General features: G+C 39.9%; 1 protein-coding gene across 2 annotated transcripts in view; it reads left to right on the top strand.

The window, feature by feature from the left end:
• Positions 1-20861, top strand: part of PTPRT (protein tyrosine phosphatase receptor type T) — a 453762-nt gene that overhangs the window by 221699 nt on the left and 211202 nt on the right. For both annotated transcript variants that reach the window (XM_040608979.1, XM_040608978.1), the window contains exon 7: positions 8301-8594. In XM_040608979.1, coding sequence (XP_040464913.1) covers positions 8301-8594 — 294 coding nt within the window. The remainder of the gene's footprint in view (positions 1-8300; positions 8595-20861) is intronic.

The raw sequence follows: 20861 nt of genomic DNA, 5'->3' as shown, positions 1-20861 counted from the left end.
GCCTGTTGGTGCATACACAGTTGCAGCAGTTTGTGGTGGAGAAATCAGTATGTTTTCACCAGAGCTTCTGGAAAGCTCTAATATTTTAATGTCCCTTGTTGAAGGAGAGGTGATGCTTAGTTCTCATACTTTGTGATATTTTTGTAATTGCTGTATTCAGGTATGTTCTTATGTTAAACCCTAACTTAGTTTTCTTCACAGCTCATTTCAAGACTAATACAAAATGTTAGTCCGCACATATCTGATGTGTCTATCATTAAGGGCAAGTTCCAAGAAATGAGGGAAGTGGAAAAAAAATTACTAGTTTGTGTACAAGGAAAATATATCAAGAATGAGTTTGGAGAACAGGACTTGGTTTGAGCATGCTGGACATGCTCCTGGAGAAGCAAAATGGAGCAGTTAGATGCTGGCTAGACAAAGTCGTGATTCCTTTATTTTTACTGGGGTTTGGTCAAATGAAAACTGAACCTTTTTTGTGTGTGTGACGGAGTCTCAACAGATGTGGCTAAGATGCTCCAGCCTCAGAACAGCCTTAGCAAGAGAATGAAATTCTTTCTTTGACAAGCGCTTTAAGTATTAAATTATTAAATCAAAGGGCATCACTGTCACCAGTGCCTGCTCTAGCTGCATATATAAAAGGCAAGTGACTTGTGCTCAACTTTTCCAGAGAAAAGCATAATCATTTATCTTCATGTGATGGCTTTAGACTGCAGCACCTGAGTTCTGCCACCCTGAATGAAGGCATTCAGAGAGTGTACAGGTGCTCAGTATTTTTTCTTGCTGAGCAGCTCTTTGCACAGCTTGCTTAGTAGACTAATTGGTCTGATACCTCACTGTCTTTCACACTGAAGGCCAGGCACTGAGAAAATGAGAGTAAGCAGCTAAAATGCATCTCACCTACATTTTAATATTAGTCAAAAGAGGAGGGAATCAGGGGGCATTTAATTTTATTTGTCTTAGATACCTTAAGGTGAGTCTATTTCTCTCCATTGGCTATAAAGATCACTAGTACAGGCTTGAACATATAGAAGCTGTATAATAAAAGTCAGGGAATTTGTGATCAGCTCATGGGTGCCTAACTTCTTAAAGCACAAAAGTCTGTTGGGCCTTTCGTGGTTCATGAAAGATCTCTGTAAACAGAATGACATTCCAAAACGATGTCTCATTCCATAAGCAACAAGAAGCATACTACTGCTTTGGTTCATGATGCCTTTTTGTTGCTATTTTGCAGTCAAAAACCTCAGGAAATGACATGCACTTCAAAAATGGGAGTTAATTGTCCATGATTTCCAGCCCTGGGGAGCTTGTCATTCTCAGAGATCACCTACAGAGACTGCCTGTGCAGTGTGTAGGGGGCACTCCAGTCCGTGGCAGAAAGGTTGCCTTCCGGCGCTCTCAGTGCACAAGGCTTGTGAAGTGTTTTGCTGCGGTAATGGAGAGTCCTACACATCGATACGGGGCCATTAGGGAGCTACTGGAGAGTCTACAGTCACCATAGTCACCTTTCTTTCCTCTTTTATAGTACAAATGATGACTCAAAGGGAAGCATTCAGTTCTAATCTATGTGAGTTCTTGTAATAAGCTTTACAATTAGAGCACAGAGTCTTCCATCTAATTCACTTAATTTACGCTGGGAAATGAGATACAGTTCAACTAATCCAATGCTATTTTCTTCTTTAGTAGAGAATGAAAGCATCCTCTGAGGCTCTGGTGGGATTTGGGCTAAGCTTCTGAGCCACAAATAGTGCAAAATGTTAATGAAATAGTATGCTACTGTAATTCCCACTTGGTAGCGGTTGCCCCTCTCTTTCAACCTATAACACAATTAGAAGAGTTGTTAGGAGGCAGTGGGCCTGTACCAACTTTTCCTGGTCTCAGGGTGACATATATTTTTGTTTGATAAGATGACACTAATACAGATGAGCTTTCTTCAACCAGGGTTTGTTCCAGCTCTCTTGCGTGGTGATTGCAGTGCTTTTAGAAAATTATTAGGAGGTTTTCTACTGCTTTATAGTAACTCCTGTAAGCATTGCTGTGTTCTCCTCTTGAAACCTAGACAGCCAAGTTGCTTAATTTAGACTATATGTATTCAAATCACCAAGGAGCATTTCCAGTTTCTTAAGGGGAAAATACATATGGAATATTTATTCCTCATTTTTATCAAGCTGCAGCAAATTCTCCCTTTGTATATGAGTGCTACACCTACGCTGGTTTGAGGTGTAAATTCTGTAGTCTTTCAGCTCTCAATTTTTGGGAATGTCAGGAGGCAAGCATCCTGCCAAGTATTTGGTCTCTTGCTTCATTGGGTTTCTTTGGTGATACTGATTGCTGTCCCCTGAGATCTGCTCATCTCTTGTTCTTCATTGCTTTGGTGCCGATTCTTTGACCACTTTGCTCAATTCTTTCACATCTTTCTGGATATTTTCTATTTTCTTCCCTGCTTCTTGTATGTGAAACGTATGGTGAGTCCCTTGTAGACAGAAATGTTAACACTTAAGGGAAAAGCAAGGAGAAAAAAAAGTGTATGGTATACAGTGGCAAATGAATATGCTGTATCACAGACTACTGAAGTTACTTATCGCTGTGTTAGTAAATTCTGTGTTGGGAAGAAGCATCAGATGGAGAGTACTGACGCTAAATTTGCTAGTCCATAGATTAGCATAGAACAAAATAGAAAGGCCTCAATGCAACCCTGCCCCCGCCCCCCCCCCCCCCCCCCCCTTACTGCTCTAACATCCTAGCTCTTTAGCTGAATAGCCAACCTGCCACAAGCTAAAAGGGTAAATTTCTATTTTTGTCTATCAGTTTTTGATTACTAAGCACATAAGCATCCTGTGGCTGATATTTCATAAGGATGAATGCAGTGTTGACCTCAACAGGGGCAAGAAGAGACCTGCATATCCACAGGGCTGCATCAGATAGTATGGGAATGCTCATGGAGGGCAAAAGGTTAAACTTTGCCTTGTAAGGGTGATGTTTGCCAGCTGGGACTGTTCTGTTTCATTAATCGGATGCAAATGAGACAGTAAGGGCTTTTGCACCTGTGAAACCATTGTCCCTTGTTCTATAGGCTGTAGAAGTCCTGTATCTTACTCTTCTCTCACCTTCCTGGATTTTGCCTTTAATTAAGTATTCAAAATTGTTGATTTCAAAATGGATTCTGGGCACTTTTCTTTGGGAGTAGACAGACTATATTGTTTGCTGGTGCAATTTACCCATCCAGGTGAATTAATGAATCACTTTATTAATGCCACTGCCACACTCTTCCAACACTGCTGACATGTGCCACTGCTGTCAGCCTGTTACATTACTGAGAGACAGATCTGAATGTCTCTCTTTCAGACAGAAAAACTATTAGTACAGTGTCAGCACAGTGAAGTAGTCTCATGCTAAGTATTATAAAATAATTGTGCCATTTCTTTGTGCATAAATGGAAGCGAAAGTTTGGACAATCACTGAGGAAAAAATCAGCTGTTGCGTTTATTACAGTAGTAGGAAGTGTGCTAATAAGCAATGCCGATATAAATACCGTTGTTCAGAGCTCAGACTGCTTGTTGCTGTGCTGTAAAACTAGACAGGGTGCTCATGGATGCTGCTCTGACAGCGTGGTGAATCTCTAATATCCAGCAATAAGGTGTGCAAAACAGTTGTGCAAAGGTGACAGATTCTGCCTAAAGGATGGAGGGGCAAAAAATAAGAACAAAAGCATTTTAACACAATTGCAAGGTTTTTTTCTTACAACAGCTTTGTATGCTTTTTTAATGCAAATTTAAGTACCTGTGTTCTCAATAGCTTTCAAACTGTAACAGTCTGCGGCTGTTGGGCAGAAAGCTATACACATATGTTTTGTTCTGTTTTTTTTTGGCTTTAAAAAGTTCTAAGAAGCTTGAAATTTGGTTTCTTTGCCTCCCAGTCCCATCCTTACCCATTTGGCAAGCACAGTCCACAGCTGCTTATATAGGATGCTGTGAGAGAAGCTTACAATTCCCATTAGTGGGGGGGGGGGATAAGCAGTATCTTGTTTGAAAATGCAGATCCTCCTTGTCAGGCAAATGTCTTTTGATAGCAGCTCCCATTCCCATCTCTTCAACCCCAAAGAATAAAAAACACCGTCTCTTGTGATCTTATTTTTAGAACCTGTGCTGTATGTCATATGCATGTGAGAAAGTAAAAGGGGGCTGTGTGCGTTGCAGCTGTCTCCCTGCTGGCTGTGTGGGGGGCATGCACAGCCGATGTTTCGGAAGGGCTTACGGGGTCATCAGGTAGTGTGGAAGGTGCAGGCTGGGTGGCCCAGCCAGATACAAACCCGCTTTACTTCTCCTGTTGTACAGGCTTGTCAGTCTTTTCTAGGTCCCCTCTCTGGTTCTGTTTTCTGATTCTCTTGAGTTCGAAGTTAAGAGTTTATTTTGCTGTTTGAGAGAGTCATGTTAGGAGTTTCATGCCTTAGCATGATTGTTTGGTAACAAAATAAGGGTGCAGGTCAGCACCTCAGAAACAGAATTGTTGAACTTCATGATATACTAGTGGTTTGTAGCATTACAGGCTCTTTTTGTCTAAACCCGTCCATAGGCCATCACAGGCAAATGGGAGTTCATGGACACCTTGGCAGTACATCGTATCAGGCGGTCTGGTTATGAACAAGGAAGGAATTTTCAGAAAAATCCAAGTTTTATTGATATAAAATCCATAGCTTAAGAGGTTTATTCAACTGTTTTAAGATTATATTTTCTATAATGGCTTTTTCTTATGGATTATTTCACAGAAGACAGTGATAACAGCTGTTGGGGATTTTTCTCTTATTTTTAAGTCTTCCCACTTACATCTGAAGGATTCATGGAGCCCATTTTTCTTCCATCATCTAACAATTGCTTAGAATTGCCCTGCTTAGAAAATCACATAGAGAAATACTACAGTAGTAGAGCAGAAACACTCAGGAGCAGTTGCCAAAGAGTAAAATACATGTCTTTTCCACAACGGGAAGTATGGTATCAAGCCTGTCAGAGTTCAAGGAGAGTCTGGATAATGCTCTTAATCATATGATTTAGTTTTAGGTAGTCCTGTGAGGAGCAGCGAGTTAGACTCAATGATCCATACAGGTCCCTTCCAACTCGAGATAGTCTATGATTCTGTTTGGTCTTTTTTGGTCCTTCATGTTAGTTTTGTTTTCTCACAGTCTTTGCATGGCCAGATTTTCTGTCCTTTTAAAGCCCAAACAGAGTTCAGCCTTCTCAGCTCTAGAACACAGCTACTACTTCATCTTCTAACAGGAGGAGAAAAGCACACCCCAAACTCCCTTTGTGTCTGCACAGCTGGACCTGCTTTGCACATACAATAAAATGTGCTAGTGTTCAGTAATTATTTTTTTTTTAGCTTGTACTACATAGGTCTTTTGTTTCCTTGAAAGAGGGCACTGAGGAACTACATTTTTCTGTGTCCTTCCTCATGCTGGGATTCAGGCTAGGTATTGTTCCAGTTGCACCAGTCCAGTTCAGATGTCCTCATTGCTGGGGAGCCTGTGGCTTTCTCCTCTGCGCCTGGAGGAGGAGCGAGAAAGGCTGAAAGCGTGCAACAGGCTAGACAAAGCTCGCGATAGAAAATACTGTCTGGATCAAATGGGGCTTAAAATGTGGTTGATCACAATTACACACGCACAAGGCCAATCTGTCACCATGTTTATTTAATCAAGGTCACATAGAGATTTTAATTAAAATAGTGAGCTCATAACATCAGGCTGGTCATCTGTAACTGACAAGCGCGTTTAGTTGCAAAGGGCAAAAACCAGTCTTTATTTATGTGCCAGTTTTGCTAAATAATGGGTAACTTTTTATAGATCACTTGCAGTAATTTGACACAGAGGGATATTAAAAAAAAAAATCCTTCTTCTCTAGTTGGTGCCAGTATTGCCCATTATTTTCAGTGAGGTGGGACTGACCCTCGAAAGGGGAGAATTAACGGGCAGGGAAAAATGGAAAACCACCATCACATTTTTGTTTTTGATGGGGGAATGTTTAGTTTTGGCCTAAAATACAGACGACAGTAGAGCTGGGCGTCATCTTAATTTAAATCTGTTTGGCAGTATTAGTGTCTAAACTTGCTAGATGAGACTTTCATGTCTGTTTAGCAGGACAAACTGCTCAATTAATTTCAGTCCCATAAATCTCTTCTAACTTGCAATCAAATCCCAAAGTAACCTGGATCATGTTGCCGTTGAAGTCTACAGTCCAGGAGAACGGAGTTTAATATTTCATTTGTCTTCAACTATGATGTGACTTGTAAGATGTCATTTTTGCATAGGGAATAAAAATCACTAAGTCTATCTTTTAATTGTCTTGCACCAATAAACGAGTAATAAACTGTTCGCGATTTATAATAAGTTGATTTTGAATGGAAATATATCTACATGCATTTATTGAAAACAATTTTCTTGGAGAAATAACCTAAGTCAGAACCTAATCAGCCTGATGTTTCATAGCAGAAAAAGATTCCAGCAGGAGTTGGGGGAACAGTGCAAAATAAAAGCAGAAACAATCATTTCACAAAAATCTTAGCTCGTGACACTAGTTTTTGTTCATGTTGGATACTTGCTGCAATTACAATTCATATTGCCTTTTTTTTTTTTTTTCCCCCAGAGGTACAATTTGCAACTACTGCAGTCAATCTGAAGGAGATAGCAATGGTTCGTTGTAATTAGTTATCCAGTGGAAAATAATTTATGTAACATTTCAGTTGATCATTTTGTATAATAATGGTTTCCGTGCATTCGTTTCTCTTCACTGAGCAGGTGTTAACCTGCAAGACTTCTCCTGAGGGGAAAGTCCCATTTTCTTCCCATCATGTGGTGCTCAGACTCGTTTCTTCCACATTTTTGTGGGTCCTGGATTCTCCCAGTTCTCTGGGTTCTTTGGGGAATCACCTTTAAGAGGCGTTTAGAATAACTCCCACAGAACTCTAAAATTAATGTCATGCTGTAACATTTATAGGTTTCTTTTTCTGAGACAAGAGATATCCTTTTTGTCACCTGATTTTCACAAGAGAATAGAGTTTGTGTCCTCTGGGCTGAGTGCAAACCACATTAGAGTGTGACAGAGGGAAAGCTAGATGAGATTAAAGAAATTGCTCATAATCTTGCACAGTTCAGCTCAGGTTTTCAAAATCACAAAGCATACACTATTCATGCGGTTTCCAATATGCAAGTGTTATTTTTACACTGACAGAGAGGGGAAAAAAAAAAATGAAAATCAGGCAGGCAGCCAGAGCCCTGTGGATTTTTTTTGTAGCTTTCATCAAAGGTGCTGCTGAGATGTCTTTTATTGCCTTGCTTTTCTTTTTATCACAGAGGTGATATGCAGCAGCCAGGTTCCTGCATCCTCATGATGCTTTTCAGACATGCAGGCACTCTCCAAGTCTCATGCAGACTTTGCTTGAGTACCACTGCTCATGAAGTTAAGCAAACTTTGCAATCAAACCTGACAGGAGGTGTTGATTTACTGTTGCCTTGGAGTTTTTCTTAGTTCTTAGCTACCAGGAGCCCTGCTTATACTCAATTCTAGCAGTATCCTGACTACTGATATCATTGACCATGGGAAGATCCCCTAGTGTTTAAATTTGCTCGTATTTTCTCAGACACAGAGCCGGTGCTTTGATTAAAAACTGTATCCTGATTTTAACCTTTATTTTGCTTGGTAAAATCACAGAATGAGCAAGTGATTTGAGTTTTCTACTCATTGCTGATGGTATCATGTTAAGCATTAGATGTTGGCTGAACCACAGGACCATGATCAGTGCTGGTGATAGTCTGCTGCGTCAGGACAGAGGAAGGGCTGTTGTACTGGAGCCTTTTTATAAATGGTACAGGCTAAGTGTGCTCAGTCCTCTTTATTTAAGATTTCTCCCCTGCTACCAGCACCCTCCAATATTATATTGAGTGCTATTACTCATATGCTTAAAGGAGGGAATAAGTACAAACTTCCGATCTTTTAAAAGTGGTTTTTATGTTTTATTTTAAATGGGAGTTGCTCTGTGGTTAGCGTATTTTCGCAGGTGTTTCTGGATTGGTAATACTGCTCCCAATGTAAGAAGGCTGAATTTTTAACGTGTAAAAAAAAAAAAAAAATTAAAAAAAAAAGTCACATTCTTTTCAGTAACAGATTAAATTCTTATGAAAGATTTGGTAAATAACAGGAGAAACTGTGCCTGTGTTACAAGAGATTTTGGAACAGCCTTGCTATACATACATAGCCAAAATGTGAACCTTTTGACAGGATTGTCTCAAGCGTCTCTTTATTTCTTTTTGTCTACAGAGCCCCCGACTCCTATTGCCCCTCCTGAGCTGCTGGCTGTCGGAGCCACGTACCTGTGGATCAAACCCAATGCCAACTCCATCATTGGAGATGGGCCTATCATACTGAAAGAGGTGGAGTACCGGACGACCACCGGGAACTGGGCGGAAACACACATTGTAGACTCTCCTAATTACAAACTGTGGCATTTGGATCCTGATGTGGAGTATGAGATCAGAGTGCTGCTCACTCGCCCTGGAGAAGGAGGCACAGGACCCCCTGGACCACCACTCACCACAAGAACAAAGTGTGCAGGTAGGGTTTCTCCTGCTTCCTAACACAGCACGGCAGCTTTGGTTCACTTGCTGACATACCAACAAATGGTCCTTCATGCAACCTTATTGTAGATGTGCTTCATCAGTGGTCTGAAATGATGTTATGAATTCTGATATATCCTGGAGTATTTAAGATTTTCTTCCATAGGCAAGTGTTGAAGAAATTGTTGGTTTATGCACATAGTCTGTTTTCCAGACTTTCTGCTACAGTGTACGGCTGCTTTCTGTTGAAATGGGCAAGCAGGTGAGAGTTTTCCAACCAATTCTCCAGTAGGCAAATTATTTTTAAGACTAGCCTATTATAAAATTTTCACCCTATAAGAGCATAACAAAATAGGTGGTGTTCTTGGGTAATCATTCAGCATGGGTTATTAACAAATTGATTATGCCATCAATTTATGAGTGCAGTGTGGTGAAGCAGGAAACATTTAATTTTTACACTATATTTTTGTATTCCGTTTGATGGAACTGATTCTTCTCCTTGCTTCTGACAAAGAAACCTGTTCAAACACTGTGCAGCATCTTCCCTTTGTCTTTCATATTGGAAAATACCAATTTTCATCCAGGGGCAGGAAAACTCTTATCTTCTTTCTAAGCCAATATTGGCCTTCCCAGAAAAAAACTGAAGCATCACGTTCCTCATGTTTCAGATCTATTGGCTGTTCATCCTGTTGTCATACATGAATCATTACCCATTAAGGGAAATCAAGCTCTGTGCCTTGCAAGGGGATGAACAAAGCAGTTTTCTACCTAGTAGGTTTTTTTTTCCTACTGCACAACTGTCTTCTCAGGGTTTGCATTTTTGTAATTTTTGTAAGGTCCTTACTGCGGTATGAACAAAGGACAGAGACTAAAAGGCTCCTCTCCTTTTTCTACAACCTCCCTTCCCTCCCCACAAATTAGTGGTTCACAGCAAGTGGATTTAAGTGGTGAAAAGCCTATACAAAAGCTTTCTGGTTCCAGTTATTCTTTCTGACCCACTAGCACATCTGAAGTGTGTTCATCAAGAACAGCCAAATGCCACCCTGGGATGGGATTAATCTGTGCACTCTTCATGTTCCTCAGCCACTGTCACAGCGTGAGCAACCCCAGCATCCTCCTCTTCCTCCACCAAGGGAGGAAGCCTGGCAGGCTGAGTGCATTGTGGGGCAGGGGAGCACATCCTTACTGCCTTGCCTTTACTATACAACTTCTAAAGCAGTGAATGTTTAGTGTCTCTTTGAGAAGAATTGGTTAAAAAAAATATCTGAGCATGAGAATTTGGCGTGGAGGTGTTTGCTAGATCCAGTACCCATCCATTGGTAGAAGACAGATGTTTGGAGGCTTTTCTGCAACTGGGCGGGAAGCATGAGGTGATATGGATGATGTCCTGGCTTATTTGGGAAATTGGTGCGTGCTCCATTACTTACTCATTACATTACATCTTTTGGCTTTCCTCTCACTAGCATGGTCAAATTCTCTAACTCTCAGCAGAAACAACTGCAGGCTGGGCCTGGGACTATGCATTTACATATGGAAATGTGATGTGCTAAGATTTGGTCTGTAGTTCATGCACTGTGACTTTGCAGGCACACTCTGCAGCAGTCAAACTTGAAAAATTTTCTGTATCACCTGTAAAAAATGCTTGTTTTAGTTTAATTCAAGGGTAAAAAAAAAAAAATAAAAGGTTGTTGGCTTAATGATATCTTGTACTGGATCCCAAATTGCTGAGTTTCCTTGCTCAGCATAGGTATCGACTGACATCGTGAAGGATGACGTTGATAATGTGTTCAAATTGGCTAAGCTGAGCCGCTCACTGTTGTCTGTCCTATTTACTAATGAAAATGTAACTGGAGAAGGTCGTTCTATTAATGTTAGTTGTCATACAGAGCTCGTTGAGATTGATGGTGATGGCATTTATGTCTTGTTTAGGGTATTGGGTGGGAGAAATTGTAATGAACTTGATCTAAGCATGGACATGAAGGCAGGGAGGGACTTGCCCAATATCTAAAGGTGCACAACTTCCAGAAAATGCCAACTGAAATGATAGACAAGAAAATACAGCTCATTATTCCAATTTCCATATGTCATGGAGCTCCTTCAAACTAACCTATTTTGAGGATAATTACACAAAACTTCCACAGTAAAGGTTTAAAAAAAATGTGCTGAACCAAGAAACCAGCGTTATTTGCTTGATTTTTCTTAGAGTGCCTAATGAATTACATCAATGAAAACTGAGGGGTTTTTGTTTTGTTTTGTGTTTTTGTTTTGTTTTTTTTTAATAGTTGAAAGCAGCATCACTTATCCCTCTTTGTCAAGTGAAATTTTTGGTTCTTTTCATTGATCATTACTTTTTCTTAGCAAGAAGGAAGTACCAAACTCTTACACATTGGTATGTAATCACTAGATGACTGGAGTAGTGCTGTTTTACTGGACTGTTTAGTGTTGGCACTGTGTTTTTTAGGCCTGCTAATTAAGATAACACAAATGACTGCAGAAGTAATAGTAGAGAATATCACCTATACTGTAGAAGAGTAATTTACTTAAATTGCAAGAAATCAGTGTAGCCATAAACAGAAGATGCCTGCAACCTTCCAACAGCAAGAAGTCAATGTTCCTTTTACTGCATAATCTTAGTGTCTTTCCACGTAACCATTGCACACTTGTGTGCTAGGGAGTTGGAGTAACTGCTGGGATAGCCTTCAGTTTAGGCATACTTTGCAATGAAATTCCTATTTTTAATTTTATGGTTGTCTGCTGTGAGTTTCTTGACTGTCAGCCTTATATCAGAGCAAAAGCATGACCACAATGTTCTCAGCGTGAGCTTAGAAAGTCATTGCACCATGACACAGCTCCTATCAAGATCATTCATTATTTTCAGATTTTTGATCAGAGTAAATTGAACTTGTTTACATGGACTCTTACAAGTTTTTCATTATATAAACCCCCGTAAAAACTAATTATGAAAGGTCTTGCTCTAAATGAGGACAAAGAAGTTTTAATAAAATGGATAATATCTATAATTTCTATAAATACTGTCTGTCTGGGCATCAGTTGTCCCACTGGTGATGCTTTTGGTTTTCTCCAGGACCGTATTACAACACTTCATTTATATTTGATCTTTAGAAATTGTACTGAAAAATAAGTCCCAGCTTGCCACCTTCCAGGAAAAGCCAGCTGCCAGAAAATACAAAAAAAATGTGCCTTTTGTAAATGAATAACTTTTGTAGTGGCGTTGGTGTTGAGGATCTTTTGTTTTGTTGGATTTTTTTTTTTTTTTTCCATCGACTGTGATAGGTAGTGACTTGGGACAGGAGAAGATTAAAAGACCTTGAGGCATAAACCAGCGAACTGTCAGTCAGAGGGAAGAGTGGCTCAGTAGGGCACGGGGAGAAGTGAGACTGCTTAAGGTTAACACCAGACACAGGGCTGAGGGGTGGTTAAAGGAAAGGAAGATAAAAAAATATTACTCTTTCCCCCCAGAATAATAAGGAAGATAAGAGGATCAGAATAATCTGTTTGAACGCTGTTCCCAGTAGTGCCTGGTGGTTCAGCACTGGTCCTCCGAGCGTGGGGTTTTTAGCCATCGTCAATAGTTAAACAGAGCTCTTTAAAATCCTTGTTTTGTGGGCTTCATTGAAAAGTGTGTGCTTTGGAAAAGCTGTGATTTGGGAAGCTTGGGGCTTCTTTTCTTCTCTCTGCTTATTTACTATTCCTTATATACTATTACTTACATACTGTTCTGCTTATTTTCCTTTACAAAGTTGCTGCAGAAAGGGAGAATAGTGGAAAAGTCCTTTTTTCCTCTGGTGGATGGGAAAGAGAAGGCGGTATCTTGCAAATGAGGTTATTGTTGGAGGGGGGCATCACATCTGAAAAGTGTGGCCCTTCTAGTGGGACAAACTGGCATGAAACGCAAGGCCAAAAAGTAACATTTACATGAATATTAATAATGGGACAGAAATAAGACTTCGTTTAAAAATAATATTTAGACCTGGTTAAAACACTGTCTTGAATGTTAGCTTCTCTGCCATTTTGCATGTGGATGGTGCCAGCAGGTGACTTGTGAGGAGGGTTTTGTGACCTTGAGGCTTGGAAGCAAGAAACTTTCCAGTCTGACAGAGGAACTGCTTGGTAAGGAATAGGATGGGGAGCAAAAGCGCTGAGAAACCCTGTAATCTCCCCTCCCCCCCCCCCAAAAAAAAAAAAAAAAAAAAAAAAAGTGTGACAATGATTCTTTGATTCTTCATAGAACAAGCTTATGCTAATAGGAGACTTGTCTTCATGAAAAATCTCCCAGGGATCACATGCCATCTCTCTCTTACGATAAGCTGGTAGTGATTTGGTTATTCAGCAGGAGGCTGTGATTTAGCTCCTGGAGAAAGGAGCAGTTGTCAAGATCAATACTCAATTTTTGTTGTTGGCCTAGGGAAATAAGTTAGTTTTGAATGATGTGGCTGAATTCAATACTCCTTTTAAAAATAGTCAGGATAAAGTAGCTGATATAAATGCAAATAATCTGTACATTCAGAGTTTGATATGGTACTGCAAAGTAGTTGGAAAACCTTTTCCTTTAGTTATTATTAAAAGGCACTTTGTTGCCATGAAATCTTGCGAAGTTCAGAAGTAAGCAGGTTTTGTCATTTTTTGTTGGTGTAAAGCTACACTTTCATATTTTATAGAAATGTTTTTGTCTGTTGCTCTGTTACAAATATTAGAAAAAGGAGGTAGCTGTGTACTGTTACGAAATGCACAAACTGAGTAACCAGAGAGTCACTTTGTGGTATGCTGAGTTGCTACAACAGGTTCAAGAATATTTCTTTCCAACTTCATGTTCAGGCGATAGCTCCTGTTAAATAGGAAAGATTCACATGTTAATGTTGAAAAATAAGATTCTGGGTTGCTATACTGCTACTTTTTTTTTTTCTTCCTTTTTTTTTTTTTTTATTTCTAAGCTTACAATAAAAAAGCCCAAACCCTGAGAAAAATCTGGTATGAGTCAAAGCAGTAAACAAACAGCATATTAGGTGATTTGAAAGAGTTCTGTGCGACTGATGTGTAGGTATTTTTAGAATCAGTGACTCACAGACTGATAAAACTTGCTGTTACTCTAGACCTTGTCCTCAAACATACATTCATTTCCCTATTAATATTAGTTTAATTTTAATTCTTGGCTCCACTGTCTTCTATAATTTCAAATGTAGACAATAGGGAAAATAGGTGTTTTTTCAGCGAGATTGCCTGCTGTTGAGAAACACTTCCCATAGAATATTAGCAGTGAAGGAAAACTACCTTCTTGTTTTCTGTATTGATAAATGCTGTGAGGGGCTTTTCTCAGCTATGATAAGACAAGCCACTGCAGTTCATGTTCTGCGCGTGTTTGGTTTTTGCTCTCTTGCCAAATTCCCCGAAACAAAGGCTCGTGTAGCACAACAAAATGCAGTTGTTCTGCTCCTGGTAGTGCCTGTTCCCGAGAGCCGTGGAGCACTGCAGGTGAGCTGGTGGGAACGGCGGCGTCTTGTGTCTGAGTTCTGGTTCGTGGATCCTGCAAAGCCTGTGGGACTCATACCCATTTCAGGGGCTTTGTCTGCTTAGCTTGATGATTGAAACTCTGTCTTCATTCCACCTCAATAGCCTTTGGCATGTCAGCTAGAGAGATAAGGGTGAGGTTACAAAAATACGATATTCCTTCTTTTTGATCCTTGATCCCCAATTTGAGCTTGGAAACAGCCTGGTAGCATTGTTGAAAGGTAGGAGCTTCATCTGTATCACATCCTAACAGCTTAAGTCCCTTTGCACATAAGTTGATTTTTCCCTGCCAAATCGATTACATAGATAAGAAATGTATCTTGATTTCTACATTACTCTCTCTCCCTCCTCACTTAATTTTTGACAGAGTAGAAAGACGGTATCTACCCTTTAAAAAACAGCTGAAAGAAAAGGTGAAGTGTTACTTGATTTGTGTGTTGTGGCTATGAGTGTGTTGGAGTGGTACGCTTTTCTTATCTCCGTTTGTCAGGTCTCCACTTCTGTCCAGCCCACACTGTGAACCTTCAGGCCTCTTGGACCATATGGACAATCCTTCAATTGAGACTGAGGAGCTCTGCAGGAGGCAAAGTGTATTTCTGGTTTCTCTTCAAGTTGCAGAGGCATGCTTGGTTGCATGTACAGGGGTGCTCTGGGCAAAAGATGTCCCTCTGAGAAGCTGTCTGGACCAAGTTAGGGATGTACTGGCTGTAGAAATAGGGTCAAACCAGAAAGATCCCTTTCAAAGAATGGAGCATAGATTAGATCTGTGAATTAGTTACTGGAAAAGAATTGGAGAAAAGAGCAGCTATGTTGTTTGGGATATAACAACAATGACGACCTACATGCATCAGAAGGAATTTGGGGAGGGGAAGGGGAGGTAATTAAATGGTGAAAGGGGAAGCAGTGTTCTGGTGCGCTTTGGGTGGGTGACTGAATACAGGGCTCCTGAAAAGCCAGATTGTCGGAACTGACAAGATACTTGGTTTGGTGTGAGGCCATGGTCCATCCAAAGTTCAGGCACTAAATTCAGTCTGTTGGAAAGCAGCAACGTGCAGAGGAGAGGCTGAGATTTACTGCTGGAGCACGTTAGCATGCCATAAATCTGATACTTCTTTCTAGCAGTAGCCAATGCCTGAAAATCCCAAGTCTAGCAAAGCATGTCTCTTGTTGCCTTTAACCACGGTACATATGGTGAGGAATTTTCTTTATCCTGATCCCTGCAGAAGATTGGCTCTTTGTCCTGAGGCATGTGGATTGATTGCCCTTATCTTAGTCTGCATAAATACAGTTATGAATATAAAGGCAGTCATAATAGTGCTTTGGTTTGGATTTTTTTTTCCAGAGGGATTTTGCTAGTGATGGATTTAAATTCTAGGGATTTACTTTTTATCTGCAAAGGCAGTTTGTTATCCAGAAATGTTTTTTGTAATTTTATTTTTATTTATTAGGATGAAGTCTAGTCATTCATTTCCACATCACACTTTCTGCTTGGTGCTGTTGCTGTTTAATTTAATGGCTTTCTATAATATGGTTTGAATATAGCATTATTGTGAGTGGCCAGGCTGGTCAGTAAGATGACAGCTTTCATAAAGGCATGCAGCTTTGATGCCAAGAACAGCAGTTCTCACTGATGGTGGGACCTCACAACTTCTTCCAAAAGAAGTGAACCTGTCTAGCGCTTAGTTTCACACCAGCTGAATTTAGGACACCATTCTTTTCAATATTTCTTGGCTCCTCAGTTCTGTCCAGGCTTCATCTCAAACAGCTGGAGTATCCTAATCTGAAGAGGCAAAAAGAGAGAGAGGGGAAAATAACACAAAAAAAGCCCAAAACAACAACAAACTCCATTCTGTTTTGTTGAACTTGGAGAAATTCTGGAGCACTGGTTGACTTAGTGGTATTGTAGATTGGAGGCAGCTAAACATCTGATGTGTACACAGTACTTTTCTAAGCAAAAAGTGGTTTTGAATGAAATTTAAAGTGAATACAAACGACTTTGATTTTCCTTTTGTCACAGTTTTTCCAGGCTGTATTTTTATACTTGAAATATGCTGGGCACACATGAAAGTAATGTAGAAGAAGGGCACTGACAGGACAGTCAGGCCCACATTGATGATTTCAGATCTTCTGGACTGGAGCCTGGGCACAAGTGATGCACAGAGAATCTAGAACAAAATTATGTCAACCGTCCTACCAAACCACCCCAGGTTAATCAGGGAGCTGAGTTCTCATCTTTGTGCGTGGCACAATGTTGTTTGAATTTTCTAGTATTCATTCAGAGAATTGTGTAATTCTTCTTTTCCAGCTCTCTTAAATGAATTGTAGAGGGAGGGGAGCGAAATAAGCAGATATTTGGTGTGTTAATAGCTTTTTTTCCACTTTGCTTATGCAGCTTCATTTCAGCATCCTCAATTTAAAGGTGTCTCTGTGGTGGTCCTAAAAATGTGACTTTACAGGACTATATCCTCGGCTTGTGCAAAACTGGCACTGCTTTACCAAAGTCAGCATTTTGTACTCGTTGAAAATCTGGCCCACAATTTGCAAAAATGGGGCAAGCATTTTTTTCTTGATTGTCGCTCAGTCCCCTGCTAAAAGCAATTTATTTAAATTGCATGGTGTCTTTTAGTCTTCAGTTAAGTGGCATCTTTCATAAAATTTCATCCCTTATTACCATATTATTACTGCTTCTGTTAGTTTTTTGAGAGTGCGATGAGATGATCGTTTCCAGATGTCGCTTTATACAAGTGTGAAAAGCCCAGTTAGTGGGAGGAAACTGGAAAGGATAATGCTCTGTGTGTGTATTCTTGCAGTGCATGTGTTAAGCATTGAACTTCCACTGAGGAGCCACCAAAGGGAGGTGTCTGTTTTCCTTCCCTGTGTAGTAGATGCTAAAACTCATCCTGGGAGCGAAATGACAGACCCAGCCTTGCAAAGCATTTATTAAGCTCTGTGGATTTGCATAGTCATGATCCTGTCTTTGTCCTGGGACAAACTGCTTCCTGCTTATGTTTCTCTCTCTGCCTTTGCAGACAGCTGAAACATAAATGCCTTTCATTTTCAAATCTATTTTTGATGTACGCAAGTCTGCGTTAAAAAGCACTCAAATAATAAGAGACCTTTAGAGTTTATACACTGAAAGTGCCCAATTTTAAACATTTCACATAATAAAATGCACATTGGTTGGCTTTCTGGGAAGCTCTAACATATAACGCAAAAGCAAGGCAGGGCAAAATGGAAGAGCGCACTACATTTTTAACCACATGTTAATGCTTTTAACCCTGAGATATTTTTAAGGCATTTAGAAACCCTCTTGTTCCTTACGTGTTTAGTTGTTTTTACACATTGTCATAAATATTTTACCCTTTTATTTTTTCCCAGTGGACTCTGAAATATTGATATGGGTATGACTTCTCGTTTAAAAGACGAGCAGGGGTGTTGCACTGCTTTGCAAAAAACCCCAAAAAACAACAAACCAAAAAACTATGCTGATGTCTTAAATCCTGCAGAACCAGCAGATGGAGTATGAGAGTGCAAAACCTTTTTTGTGATGGTGTGTACATCTGTGTGCACAACTACATTGCATTTTCAAACTGGTAGAGCTTGAAAATGGGATATTTTTTTTTTTAATTACCTGTTTTGTCCGTGTACATTTCTGTGACCCTTTATGTTACAGTATCTGAACACACAAAAGCGAGAGAGAAGCAGAGATCTCACCTCCTTTTGGGGGATGCAGGGCTGCCTTTGGTCACATTACACAGGTGGAAAAGCAAAAACCCCCCAGTCTCTCCAGGCGTTGGACGGTGACCCAGATGATTGCCATGCTGTGGGACTGGGTCGGGGTTTGTAAACTGAGTCAATATTTTAATTGTTATTCTACTGAGTATAGTGAGGAAAAAAAAAGTCCTCTTAACTTGTTTTTTGCTTTTTAGTTATATAAGCTGAAAAAATTATATTTTTTTAAGCTGAGCTTTTTGAAAATAGGAAGCAGTGGAATATTTTATGACTTTAGAAATAATATTCAAGTAGACCATAGCTGTGACCATATCAAAGTACTCAAATATTGCTGGAGAGGCATACAGGCCCGAGCATCAAAATCAGACTGACAGCTGTTATTACAATGTATTTCACTCAAAAGCTGCAAATCCTTATTTTAGCTGCCAATAAACCTTCAAATTATTAAAATAAAATCTTGGTGCAGAGACCATTGGAAGGGGGTTTAAAACGAGACGGCAACCCACAAGATAACAGAGTCTAAAAAGCCTTAACGTCAGAGTTTCCTCCCTCTGGCACTTTGAAGGGTTCCAGGCATTCACTGGCGAACAAAGAGGAGGCAGGAGGGAAGTGGGGCTTGCAAACAGATTCAAAGCTCCAGAAGCTGATTTGTCAGTTAATGGAGTTTGATGAAAATCTTTGGTGAGCTTGAAAGATTAGATTATATATCAAGGAAGTCCGCCGCTTTGAAGATAAAGCCTTTGAGTGATAAATTTATTGAATAATGTTTTTAATAGGAAGATAAACTGTTGGCGTTAAATTCTCTTTCTTTAACAGAGGGAGTGAGGCAGAGGAGTGGGATGCCAAATTAAGAGGAGAAATACGCACCAAAGTCAATCTTACGTGTGAACTACTGAGATAGATATGTATGTATGTATAAAACCAGTTCTTCCCAGTTTATTCTCCTCTGACGGATTATTTGTTAACTTACTCTAGGAGTAAATCTTTCTGTCTGCTGTTCTATAGTTCACTTTGACAATGTTTATTTTTATATTCATAACACATTCCTCTCTAGAAAGATCCACATGGTTCTTTTTTCCTGGGTAGAAAGAATCTCATTGTCACTAATGAAACTGTACCTCGAAAGCAAGTCTCCAACTGCAATGTTTTTTTCTTTCATACAGAATTAAAACTGTGGTGTGCCAATTCAGACAAAGTGGATACCCTTGCTGCTATAAGAGCCCAGATGTCTTTGAGTTGTTGTCCCATACATGAAATAGATTAAAATCCCATGTAAAGTGTTACATATTGCATCCTACAATGTATAGAAATCACCATGTTGCATCCTATAATTTGCTTTGTGCTGTGTTGACAGAAGGGGGTTTGGGTGATAAGTTCAGCTTCTTGTAAACACGGATTGCCATCACATCTCAACACGTATATTATCTTTTCCTTTGAAATCACTCAGCAATGCACTCGTACTAGTTTCAGTTGTAACTTCCTTTTCCTTTGTGAAAACGCAACTGTTTTGATTCCAGTCTCTGTCCTACTCTTCTAAAGAAATCAGGAACCACAGAGTTAAAAGATGAACTTTGCAGTACCTGACACAAAATCTGCACAGTGAAAATGAATTTCGTATCTACTTCTGGTGTTCCTGTTTATGCTCTGAATCTGTTTTCAATATTCGTTGCTTCCAATTAGTGTTGTGCATGCGAACTCCAGATAGGCACCTTCTGCCAGCCTTCTACTGTCTATGAAAGGCTTAGGCAATTTATAGCTTTCCCCTGATCCAGCTGGCACAGCAGAGCAAATATTTACTTATTTTCACACAGAAGCAAATATCTCAGTGTAAAAGAGTTGGAATTGCACTCTGTGCAAACAGGTGCTTCATATAATATCGGTACATTATGCTGCAGCTGATCAGGAATTTATATAGAATCTTCCATGCTTCTTATGCTTCTGGTGCTGCAGTTGGGCTGAGGCTCGCAGGTTAATGTTGATGCTCCCGGGTGATCAGACTTGGTTCATTAGTATGAGTGATAGTTTGTCTATCCTTATTTATCTCCACATATGTCTCAATGTAAGACACTCTTGCTTGTACCAAGAAATAATCTCCAAGCCTCATCATGGTGGCCTGTGCTAAAAGTAATATTATCTTGTTAAAGTACTCTTTAGGCTGTAGAAACGTACCTGTGTGCTGAAGGCATAATCGTTATCGGCTTGTTACTCCTGCCTTTTCTCTGTCACAGGGGTGTCCCTGGGCAGTAAAACACTGAGATGTTTTAAAAATAAGTGGTGTTTATCGATGGAGAGGAAGGCAGAGCATTGCCTATGATGCAGATGTGTTAAGCAAAGGTAATGTTATTAAAAGTACGGTGCAAGAACCTAAAAAGGAAGGAGTGGTAGGATGTTTTTATTCTGTAACAAAATAGTCTAAAAATTGTTTCCAAACAACGCACTGTTTGCTGGGGTGTATGTTTCCTCTTCTGAATTGCTTCAGTGCTGTTGAGATTCTTTGTTCAGGAAAAGTGTTTGGGGTTTTTTTTTTCATATTTGCACTTTGTCACCTTAACTGTGTGTGTTTCATCTAACAACAGTAATAAAAAATAAAGGAACTTTTGCTCCTATATTAGCTCTTAAACCATGGCAATCGGGTCCTGTGGCCGCCCCTCGTGTGCAGCACATGGCTTGGAAGCATTCACCCTTGGTCTTATTTATCCAGCTCGTTAGGGGAGAGTGTCTGCCATGAAGAATCTATAGCGTGCCTGGCACACTAGATGCTCTTTTTTATTTTTATGAGGGGACAAAAACTTATCTTCTATTTTCCATGCTGGGTGTCTGAAGGCTCATCATCCACAACTGTATTGCAGCATCTGTTCTGCTTAGTAGCTGATTCTAGAATGTTCACACCAGTGACAAGATGCCATGTTTTTCCAAAATTATGCGAGTTAAGGGACGGTGGGAAGAGCTGTAGAAACTCAGAATATACCTGAATCTCAATTTCAGATGACAGTGTAATGAATTAATG

This window comes from Falco naumanni, chromosome 10 (assembly GCF_017639655.2).
Source record: "Falco naumanni isolate bFalNau1 chromosome 10, bFalNau1.pat, whole genome shotgun sequence".
Lineage (NCBI taxonomy): Eukaryota > Metazoa > Chordata > Aves > Falconiformes > Falconidae > Falco > Falco naumanni.
This window is presented reverse-complemented; position numbering and strand designations above follow the sequence as displayed.